At 37.8% G+C, this 12,120-nt stretch overlaps 1 protein-coding gene across 6 annotated transcripts in view; it reads right to left on the bottom strand.

Annotated features, from left to right (window-relative positions):
* fsip1 (fibrous sheath interacting protein 1) overlaps positions 1 to 8,131 on the bottom strand; it is a 58,206-nt gene extending 50,075 nt beyond the window's left edge. For 3 of the 6 annotated variants that reach the window (XM_066673443.1, XM_066673439.1, XM_066673444.1), the window contains exons 1-8: positions 8,054 to 8,112; positions 7,191 to 7,368; positions 7,056 to 7,119; positions 5,594 to 5,748; positions 5,404 to 5,485; positions 4,037 to 4,126; positions 1,472 to 1,608; positions 274 to 390 (exon numbers count right to left, since the gene is read on the bottom strand). In XM_066673443.1, coding sequence (XP_066529540.1) covers positions 274 to 390; positions 1,472 to 1,608; positions 4,037 to 4,126; positions 5,404 to 5,485; positions 5,594 to 5,748; positions 7,056 to 7,119; positions 7,191 to 7,358 — 813 coding nt within the window. In that variant the 5' untranslated portion in view covers positions 7,359 to 7,368; positions 8,054 to 8,112. Of the gene's footprint in view, positions 1 to 273; positions 391 to 1,471; positions 1,609 to 4,036; positions 4,127 to 5,403; positions 5,486 to 5,593; positions 5,749 to 7,055; positions 7,120 to 7,190; positions 7,369 to 7,553; positions 7,640 to 8,053 lie in introns of those variants that run through there. The other 3 variants (XM_066673441.1, XM_066673440.1, XM_066673442.1) reach the window with 3 other exon arrangements.
* Between the last annotated feature and the right edge of the window lie 3,989 nt (positions 8,132 to 12,120).

Below are 12,120 nucleotides of genomic sequence, written 5' to 3' on the forward strand. Positions count from 1 at the left end.
CTGAATAATGACTGAATCAAAACAAATTCTGAGAAAACATACAGTCTGCCTTACGGCTTTGACAATACATAATTTTTTTAAGTGAATCTCTTGCACTGATAGCTCTAGAAGCTGTGTGGGGACTGATCATATTGATGAATGACTGGGAGCCATAAGGTATGTCCTGCCCTACCTGTTCTTTACATCCTTGCCAGTAAAATAGCACACAGACACAAGGGAGGAAAAATACACACTGCAAATACAGTACATGCTCATGGCATGATGTGTGTGTACCTCAGGTATGGCTAGTGGGTCAGCAGGAGTCTCATCTTCTTCTAAATCTTTCAACAGCTCCTCTAATCGCTCTCTCTCCTCCTGAGTCATCAACACCAGGCTGCCTGCTCCTGCAAGCTTCCTCATTCAAGCACACACACATCACAGCAGCGTCTGCATCAGATTGAGGACCTAGTTCAAGTTAACTACCATAGACTTGATAGTCTGTGTAATATTAAAAATGAACACATATAGGTCCAGTAAATCAAAGGATGTGATACATGTAGAGAGGGAGTGAATAGTTAGTGCTTGAAGTTGATTTGAGGAAGCAGGAGAAATAGCAGAGTATAAGGAGCTAAGGATCATTTCCTACCCTCCTATGCAATGTACATAGTGCAGTTTCTACAGTGATGAGCCCAGAGTAGCAATGGTAGAGACTCTGTTCTCCTTATTACAGGTCTGTGAATCATCACAATGATTTTGAAGCAGTAATTTTAAGGTAAAAATATTATGTTTTGTTCCTTTAATTTGAACCTACTCTTAAGCACATTATATAATATATTAGTGGTGGGCGATATGGCCCTAAAATAATATCATGATATGTCAGGGTATTTTGGCAATAACAATATTCTTGGCGAAAAAAACACTGAAAAATACGTTTTTTAATTTCCAGAACACACTATTGCAACAAGATAAATGATACATTATTATTAATTAGATTCAATTAATAATGTAATTAATTGTTTATTTAAATAATTTCATATGGTCTGCACAGTGTGCTTGCGCTCATCCTCCAAGGTGGAAGAAAGTAAGATGTGCAGTACAGTGAAATTTGGATTTGCATTTAACCCAAACATTCGGAGCAACATGCAGGTGCCAAGGGCTCGGGAAGCAGTAGAGCGTTAGGTACCACCCTTAAGGGTACTTCAGTCATGGATGTGAGGAGAAAGCTCTTTATTTTTATTTGTTTTTTGGTTGGGCCTAGAGACTGAACATTTGGTTCCACACCTTCCCCTCTAATCTTTAGGCCATAACTGGCCCCCAGTTTGGTACCGTTAGCAGCAGTGGTTGCTGACAAAGAATAAACTATGGATTATTGGATTATGTGGAAAATGGATTGTGTCCGTCTTTCTCGAGATATACTTTTGTTAATTATCCTGAATGGGACCAAGTGGCTGACCTTTTCAATCATTCATACAGCCCTGGATCATCCACATACCTCTATGTTTTTCTTGACAAAATCTTGTCTGTGCTTGCTTTTGCCCAACGAGGTCTGTCTGCAGTCTGTCTGCTTGCCTTGGCTCACCTCCTGACCCTCTTCCACACAGCCCGAAGACTCAGAGTGTACTCCCGCCTCTGTGTAGGGACATGAACATACAGGAGACTGAAAAATTAATCAGTTTGAACTATGGCTCACTCTGAAATGCAGAAAAGTGAGTTATTACCAAGGACTGTTAATAATATTTGATTATTATTAGTTTAAAATTACATGTGCCATATTTTGTGAGACAGATGATTTATTTTGTTCAGTTATATAATATTCCAATGGGAATGTTTGTGCAGTCTTTGTTCAGCAGTTATGGGTTCCGTCCCTGCCTCAGTCGGAGAGGTGTATTCTCCTTGTATCTTTGTGGGTTTCCTCCGGGTGCTCCGCTTTCCTCCAACAGTCCAAAACAACATACTGATAGGTGGACTGGCTTTCCAAATGTGTTAGTAGGTGTGAGTGTGTGATGTCCTGTGATGGACGGGCACCCCATCCAGAGCGTGTTCCTGCCTTGAGCCCTAGGTAGGCTTCAAACCCACCTCAATGTTAAACAGAATTACAGAAATGAATGAATGCTGTGGAATTTCCAGCTTAATATCAATACATTTCTGCATCAGCCTGTATAACCCTATATATTTATATCTGGCATATTTTTTTTTTTTAGATATAGCTGTAGGTGGAGTTACAACAGGGTTTTAAGCAGGGGTTTTCAACCTTTAAAAAAAAAGTTAATTAAAATATATATTTATTTATTTAGTTTGTTTAGTTAAAAAGTTAATTATAATTAAGCACTATTTTAAAGACCCTTCCAGTGAATATCAAGGTTTTAACCATGTCCCTGTGGTGATGTCTATATCGTCGCTGCCCTATTTAAAAAAATGTATCGCCCAAAATAACTTTACAGGAGGAAGAAAAATCTTCTTAAATTTTAATGAAGGTCAATGTAAAAAAATATTTAATTCAGAGTAATTTTCGAGCATCTTTATTGGTTCATACATCATGACATTTTCACATAATATGAAGGACAGATGTATCATAGTGAACTAAAAATCAACAAAAATGAGATACATATTTTTAATTGGACAGGACAATATGCTAGTTGATGTATCATGAGGGCGGCACAGTGATGCAACAGGTAGATTCACTGTCACACACCTCCAGGGTCCTGGGATTGTGGGGTTGGAGCCCTGCACCAGGTGACTGTTTGTAAAAAGTTTGTTGTGTTCTCCCTGTGGTTTCCTCGGGGTGTTCCGGTTTCTTCCCACAAGTGTGAGTGAATGTATGAGTGTGTGTTGCCCTGCAAGTGATCCCACCTTGAGTCCAGTGATTCTGGGTAGGCTCATGACACACCGCGACCTTCAACTGGATAAGCATTACAGACATGAATGAATGAATGAAATTGTAGAGTTACATCTAGACAACATTTTTTTTTTGCTGACAATCACTTCTATATCTGTCATTCTGGAGAACAGAGATGGGTTGTTAGGGGGTTAATTGATGAAAACATGTGGACATTAAATGTCTTACATTTTATGTCATACATTTATGTCTTAATGTATATGGTAACATATGTAAGGGAAGATAAACAATTATGAGATTACTCTTTAACTGACTTACCAGTTTGGTTATTTCATTCATTCATTATCTGTAAGCGCTTATCCAGCTCAGGGTCGCGGTGGGTCCAGAGCCTACCTGGAATCATTGGGCACAAGGCAGGAATACACCCTGGAGGGGGCGCCACAGAGCAACACAGACACACTTCCACAACTACGGACACATTTCAGTCGCCAATCAACCTACCAACGTGTGTTTTTGGACTGTGGGAGGAAACTTGAGCACCCAAAGGAAACCCACGCGGACATATGGAGAACACAGCAAATCCTCACAGACAGTCACCCGGAGCGAGAATCGAACCCACAACCTCCAGTCCCCTGGAGCTGTGTGACTACGACACTACCTGCTGCACCACTGTGCTGCCCCAGTTTGGTTATTTGTACAATAAAATAAAACAAAAATGTAAGTGTTTCCCTCAAGGACAAATTGTAAATTAAACAACCTCAATGTGGGGTCTCCACTTGAGGTTTGGGTGCCACGGTTTTAAAGTCAGGGGTTTGGAAAGGAATAGTATCAGACGTTCTATTTAAACTCTAAAATAATAGAGCTATTACTCCTGGAAAGACTTCCGTTCCATGGGGAAGGGCTTTCTTCCAAAGTAGAATAAACATAAGCATCCAGAGTGCTAAAGTTATCCTTCCTTAAAGTAGAACCCTTCCCTGGTGTACACAAGTTACCATAAGCAAATCTTTCTCCATATTAGTATCATCATTTTATTTATTCAATTAATGCTTCTCTAACAGATCTTTCCATTAGTATATCTTTTTAAATCTATGAACACTGCCACCAGAAGACAAAGCTACACACATCTTGTACATGTGAGTGGCCTGTGGATAATATTGTTTGTGAGGGCAGGACTCCCTCTAGTGCACAGTTCATAAAACATGAAATATAAACAGTCCTTGCCTTCATTTCTCAGTCTGAGGTCACTCTCTTCATCTGGAACTTGGGTCTCAAACACAGGAACAAACGCCCCTCCTTCACTGCAACTCTTAGCTAGAGGGCACAGAGTTATGTGTGACACAATAAAGAGGTCATAATATATATATTTTTTTCTGTGTGGCTTTATATATCAAAAACAGTAACTCATTTTACAAGACCATTTTCCAACCCCACATAATCCCTTAGAATGAAACAGGTCATTACTCTGCCATTAAGACGAATATAAATTGCCTCTCCCTTATTGTACCACCCTCAAAAAAAGAGGCTGAATCACTCCCAGGGCTAAATGGGCAGATATATGAAAAGTGGTTTACTTCATTCCCAAGCTGGGTAACACACTGCTGTTTTCAGCCTTGTTTCATACTTGGATCATACAGACTGGAGATGGAATAATGTTTCAAAACGCCCAAGTGGTGCAGCCTTCATCATCAGGGGCCGTTTTTTTAAACGGTTTTTTAGTTTGATTAAACTTAAATAATTGTGTTTTTCAAAACAGATAAGTTTCTGATCCTGATGATTTGGATCTGGATACTGTAATCCACATTAACCTCTAAGCAGTATTACATGCTACAGCTGGGTTTTTTTAAACTTATTCATACCAGGATGATTTTTATCCCACCTTGAGAGGTGTATTCAAGCTGGATTGAAAGTTTTGAGGGCACACTTTGTGCAGAAATTCTGTAAAAGTGGTTTAAAATCCTAAACAACATTTAAACTGCTTTTTACAACCTTTTACAGTACAACAAAAATATATTATAATTATTAAAACATTTTGGCAACGGTAAGAAACAATTGTGCATAATTATTTGTTTTAGGTTTAATAACGTCTGTAACAGAAAATGTCCAGCAGAGGGCCACATAGAGGGGTTTAAAGCACAGAACACCCCAGATATAGAAATCCTTTTCAGGCAATCTCTGGATCAACTTTATCTAGTTTAAAATTGTTTTAAAAAAACTGGGGAAAAATCTGTGAGTTCATTTTGATTCTTGATGAAAAAAAAGGGGGATTTGATAATCCAGGAAATTTGGATCAGGATTCCAAATTGTATTGTAATCTGCAAATAGATTTTTATTTTATTTTCTTTTATTTTATTTTTATTTATTTTACAGCATATCATGTTTGTATTTTGTATAATATTTGTCTACTTATTGCTCTATACAAGCAATACACGTGCTGCCTTCACCTTCCCAGGTTGGTAGCAGTGTGTGAGAGTCCTAGCTAGATACTGGGTGAATGATTGGTAGAGAACACAGATTCTGCACATAATAAAATTAATTCCATATGAGTAAAACATGAGGTGGATATTTCCTTCTATTTTAACCGAACTTACAGCTGCTAGAGGTTAGTGCCAGGTACAAGCGGGTGTTTTCTGCCTCATCACTACACTCTGCAGCTCCATTGGTTTTGAGATCCTATAAGGTGTATCAACATAATACAACAGTCATCAGATGAAAATGCAGATACAAATTAAATTAAACAAGATCTGATTTTTAGGAATGTACATTTGCAGTCAGTATTACCTTCAGTTCCTGCCAGAGTCTCTGATAAAGCTCCCTCCCTTGTTTTTTCACTTCTTTTTCATTAGCGATCTTCATAGACAATTTCCTGTCTAGTATTTTCATTTTTTTGAAGGCTTTTTGCAGGTCTTTATCTTCATTCTCTTCATCGGATACATCTGTAAAGCAGAAAATCCAGAAAAGACGTCAGCAAGATTTCTGGGTGAAAATGACTTTTTTCTACATTCTGAGACTATGGATTTAAATTAGAAAAATTACCAAGGGTTTCAAATATGTAGCTTTAATTAGAGGCCATGTGGGAGAGTGTGTGAGTGTGTGTCGCCCTGCGAAGGACTGGTGCCCCATCCAGGGTGTGTTCCCACCTTGTAGCCAATGATTCCGGATTGGCTCCGGACCCACCGTGGCCCTGAACTGGATAAGTGCTTACAGACAATGAATAAATGATTTTTTATTTTTTAATAATATTAATAATAATAACAAATAAGTATTAATATGCTACATTCATCACTAGAATCAAAATCATCATTTTTAAATCATCTAAACCAAGACACAGGTGTACCTTTGGACACAATATTATTCCCAAGAACAGAACAAATAGATGCACATGCTTTTGCTGTGCTTTTTTTCTTAACGGAACTCATAACAAATGCAGTGACAAATAAATTTTACTCAGTTACCATTTTCAAGCTATATTAACTTTAGATTTTTAGGCTTTTTTTCTGTCAAAAAACTAAAAATACTAAAAATGACTTAAAATGTTTGGGAGAATTTGTGAATACTGAATTACACAGAAAAACACTTTAAAAATTATTTGGATGACTAAAACATATATATCAAAATACCTGTTTATGGCAGCCTTTATTATAGCTTCTGATCGTTTTGAAAACCTTGCTCTCAGCTTTGGTTGAAATTTCTGATTCTTGAAATGTTTTGTACGGTCAATCCACCTAATTGCCCACAACATGCCCACACTGCCCACAACATATTGTCAGGTTGACCTATAATTTAGAGACATTATACAAGATATAAAGTGTGGGTAGTCGACATAGGTTACAGAATATTGAACCATACATTTACCAACTAGTGGTGCTGTGTCCCTGGAGATAGGATGGAGGGAGCTTGCTTAAGTCTCCATACTGGCCATGCCCAGACTCCCCAGCAAGGCTATGAGCCAGAAAAGAAACCAGAGCTTCTACGCAGGAGGCAGGGCTCTGACCCAAGCCTCAAGCCTCATGAACTGAAGTGGTGCTGTGGCTACATGAGTCTACTCGCTTGGTTTAAGTACTGAGTACAGACGGCAGGGGAGAGTTGAGGAGAAAAATCACCTCAGATGAGACAATTAAACAGCTCAGGGACGTAGCCTCTTCCTTTCGGGGGTGGCATATATCTTGCCACACAGCTGCTTTTTAATGTCCCTACCATTCCACCATTTAGATTTCTCCTGTAATCTCTTGAAATCACCTACCTTGATCAGGTGGCAGGCTGTCTGATGGGCAATCTGAGTTACTGTCCAGTTCGTTCCATTGATCCTAATACAAGAGAGAACATTATCTTAAGGCTTGCAGAAAAGAAACTACTTTCAGAAGGAGGAAAACCCTACCTGAGTTACTAAGTTATCTTGGCTGAGGACCTCCAGAGAGCCTGACCAATCCTGGCTCAGTCTGCCCACCTCTGAAAGAGACACGTTGGACACACGACTCCCGGCCCGATAACGCTCACTGGAAGCTGGCCGATTGATGTCATGCAGACTGCCCTTGGTTATGTCCATCTAATATCTGCTTAAATGAACAATATCAGCATAAAAGCATATGATCCACAGGTTACACATGAAGGATAAATCACATAACTATAGAATTATGTTAGTATTATTTTCTCTTGCACTTTTTTAAATATTCACTGATCAGGCAAAAACATAAAAAACAGTGACAGGCATGGATATGACTGACCCACCACCAAACCATACCTGCATTGTGGGGGTTCTGACCATTGGAAAACAGGGTGAAAGGTGAACAAAGTCTGCAGATAAAAAAGTGGACTACAGCCAGCAATTGTAAAAATATAGCCTAAAGTGCACCTACATAAAGGGACAAGGGTGAAAACGAAGGCCATGGTTTTATTGTTTTGTCTGACCGGTGTTTTGTCAGCTTCCCTTTGTGTGTGATGCGTAACGTAATTTGACCAAGCGTGTTCAGACTTTGCATACGGCTGTGAATCGACCAGTTTTATAGAAAAATGTCAGTCAAAACAAATTGAGTTACTCAGTTGTGCTGTGCCAATAAACACAATGGAGATTCGTTATGAACAAAAGCGTGACACTGGACTAAGGACTAACATATATTCACTTAGGTAGCTCGTGCTATCTATTTTAACCTAATCATTTTTTTTACTGTAAACAGAATATAACTGCAGTGAGTAAAACAGGTCGACAATATGCTTTTATAAATATTTCTCTGTTAAACTTACTGTTACACATCCACACGAGTATCTCCGTTAAGAACCGCGCTCCTGTGTACTTACTGCTTTTTGGTTTCCAAGGGCAGCAGCGGAGGTTGCCAGTCTTATCCCTCGGATTCCCCCTCTTATATTTTGAAGTATGGAGAAAACTGGAGCTGCCAAGTTCTGCTACATATAGAATATGTTCTGCTATGGCTCTGCCCATGCTCAGAATCGTTTATTATTATTATTATTATTATTTATGTTTACATGTGTTTTTCATTATATTTCTGTTTTCCTCTGGCTTTATCAGTCTTTGCTTATTGTAATTAATTTATTGAGTGTTTAAAAACACACAGTTAATCAAAAGTTAAAAATAATAGAGCATTTTCTTACCCCTGAAAATACCTTATATTTCTAACATATGGAGATTTAGGCTATACATGTAGTATATCCTGTTAACACTTTTATTGGGAGCATTTTAATAATATTTAAACAAGGTAGCATCAAAACATTCTACAGTGAATAAAAGATACTGATAATTATTGCTGATTTTACACAACTTATTTTATTATATAATATTAATAATGTATTGTGTGGTTGTGTCTTTTTTTGTGTTCTCCCTGTTCTTCTGAAATGGGGCCAACCTTGTTAGCATTAACCTTAGATTAGCATTAACTTTAGATTAGCATTAGCGCTGTATCAATTATGCTTTTTAGGCTAGAATATGCAACTTAAATTGATCAGTAACACTTGTAGCAATACTTGCATGATGTAGCTGTTAAAGGCATTAAAAGATGTCTGGTTCCAAAAACACCAAACACTGTGTATCTCTAGACATTTCACATTAATCACATTAATCCACTCTGCATTCAGAGTTTACAATAATGTTAGAAGTGTACTTTGTTTACAAGAACTCATTGGAATTTCTGTCTAAAATAAATAAATAAAATAAAATGTTCCACTTTAATATGTATGAGTCAATGAATAAATGATTTTTTATTTTTTAATAATATTACTAATAATAACAAATAAGTATTAATATGCTACATTCATCACTACAGTCTCTTCTGGGAAAGATGAGGATTTTTTTGCAGATATTGGATGGAAATTCAGGGCGGCACGGTGGCGCAGCAGGTAGTGTCGCAGTCACACAGCTCCAGGGGCCTGGAGGTTGTGGGTTCGATTCCCGCTCCGGGTGACTGTCTGTGAGGAGTTGGTGTGTTCTCCCCGTGTCCGCGTGGGTTTCCTCCGGGTGCTCCGGTTTCCTCCCACAGTCCAAAAACACACGTTGCAGGTGGATTGGCGACTCGTAGGTGTGTGAGTGAATGTGTGTGTGTCTGTGTTGCCCTGTGAAGGACTGGCGTCCCCTCCAGGGTGTATTCCTGCCTTGCGCCCAATGATTCCAGGTTTCCAGGCTCTGGAATCATCACCCCCCGCGACCCTAAATTGGATAAGCGGTTACAGATAATGGATGGATGGAAATTCAACCCATACTTCTGCAGTCCAATACTGGAGAGGTTTACACTCTACCCATGCTTATTGTTGGACATGGTGAGCTAAAGCTCATGTGTAGCTGCTTCAGAGTCATTATATGCAGTTTGCAGACAAAGGCTTAAATCCCTCAGCAAAGTCAGACAGTATCTTGTTTCAGAAAGGCAGCTGAGAAATTTGAAAATGTTTCCTGTGGTAATTAAAAGAAGGACATTTATCCTTAGTTATTTTGAGATCATGAAAAATAAAATAGCCCTGTTCAGGATGTGTTCAGGATTCACAGTAACCCTGATCAGTAAAAGCAGTAAAACAGGAATGGATGTCAGAGCAAAACCTTAAATGGCAACTATTCTGTTCAATTCATCATGAAATAGACACACAATTGTCTAGTGTTCAAAAATTATATTACTCACAAGACTTGAATATAAATATAAGGCCATGCCATCTAATACTGTCTGATCTAATAACTTTTTTGTGATGTTCGTATTAATTTGCATGTAAAAACTTTCAGTTCCGCTTATGCTTGCCGTGCTGTGAATCCTGAAACAAAATAAGATCTTATTTCCATGTGCGTAAAGGTAGCACTGAACAGCAATTTTCTCAGTCATGCAATCTAATAGGATCAGTGGTGAATAATTTTCATATTTGTGGCTTTGATGGGAATTTGATTTGCATCTGGCCGTACACTCAGAAAAATGTTTAATTACCTGGAGCTACAGCATGTTATTTGCATGAAGTGACTGCAGTAGTCACCAAAGGCGCCTAGTCACAATGGCCCCAAGAAGATTTGTCTGTTTTGTACTGTATTTGCACAAGGCTAAAAAAAAAGTGCAAAAGTGGCTGGTGGGGAATGTTATACTACATATTTGGGGGGCCATGACCCTGAAATTGATTAAGAGGAAAAGATGCTGAGTTGAGATTAGGTGAGATGTTGAAACTAGCCATTTAGAAAGTCTTAAAGGGATGTTCAGGATTTTAATTAAGAAATAGTTTTTAATAAAATTCTGTCTGTTTGTGTGATCTTAACATGCTTAAATGTGTTTGTAAAGCACCAGTGCCTGGAAAAAAAAAAAAAAAAACTATCTCAGACCTGTATGCTAGGCTTCTCGCTCTGTTCATGGCAGTAAGAGGCGTCTGTCATTGTTTTAGACAACGGAGAGAACTCCAAACATTGAAAAGCACAAACCAAGGTGAGGAGATTCCTCTTTTCCTACTCCATTGATGGGTAATATTTATTTGTTTATTTATTTATTTATTTTTGCTGTTTCAGTTAACTGCATGACTGAAGGTGTTGCAAAACTAAACAACTTGTTACAAATGTGTTTCTGTGGTAATACAAATTGTGAATAAAAACTTACAGACAAGTTACATTTCAGTCAATTACAAACAATTATAATTATTTTTAAAGAATCTTTTTCTTTCAAACATACCGTTCCACATTAAAAGACGCTGAGCTTCTTAACATAAACCAACCAGAGAAAACAGCATTTCCCCACAATTGAAGACGTCCCCTTTTATAATGAATAACATTAGTAAAAACCATTATTGATCATTCAGACATTTATAAAAATATATAGTCAGTACATATCAGTTCGTGCAGATTTGATCAGTACCCGACATTGCCTGTGACCTGAATAAACATGATTTGCAAGTGAAATATATTCACAAAATTCTTTGGACGCACACAGAGTTGTTATGTCAATAGACAAGACATCTCTCTTCAGGTAGGAACCACTACTTACAGCTGTTACAGGATTTAAAAATATATACCACTGGGTCTTAATTGAGTAAAATTCCATTTGGACAACAAATATAAGAGCAATAGTTTGGGCCTATATGGTCATCACAAAACATCTGAATATATAAGTTTAATGCTTGAAAAATATATGTAAATCTGTAAATATATGCTGAAATGCTTCAGAACGGTATACATTACTGGTATATATTATATATACACAATGTGTCCATTAGTAAAGAATATAATATGGACAAGAGGATAATCCATTTATATTATTATACGTCATATGTTTGAAATATATATTGATTTTCTGAAATTCTGACATTTCTGAGTCAGTTACATTCCATTTCTCAGTTTATAATCTGAGGTGTCACTGATGTTTGTGCATGTATTTCATGTTTAATGAATGTGGTTACATAATATCAAAAAATTCCATGATGATCAGGTGGCCACTAGGGGCACCAGATGCGAGAGGTTACATGTAAAATGTATAAAAGTGTGTATTATTTTTATTTCATTAATTAATTAATTCATTCATACATTATCTGTAAGCACTTGTCCAGTTCAGGGTTGGGGTGTACTGCTTAAGGGCAAAGTTTCCTGGATGTGTTTGACAATATATGTGCTGCATAGCCAATAAATCTATGACTGTTGAGAGTCATTGCTGGGAAAAACAACTCTAAATAAGTCATAAAGTACAATCCACCGTCTGACGATGTAAGTGTGTTTGTGCACATGGTACACTTCAACAGGGCCAAGTGTGTGTACACCCTAATGGTTGATTATTGGGAAAGCGCTGGTTCTATCATTCTGGATGCCTCAGTAATCCAAGGCCAGGAGTCCAATGCAGCATAATTTTTCTTTC

The sequence above is a fragment of the Hoplias malabaricus genome, chromosome 1 (genome assembly GCF_029633855.1).
Source record: "Hoplias malabaricus isolate fHopMal1 chromosome 1, fHopMal1.hap1, whole genome shotgun sequence".
Taxonomy (NCBI): Eukaryota; Metazoa; Chordata; class Actinopteri; order Characiformes; family Erythrinidae; genus Hoplias; species Hoplias malabaricus.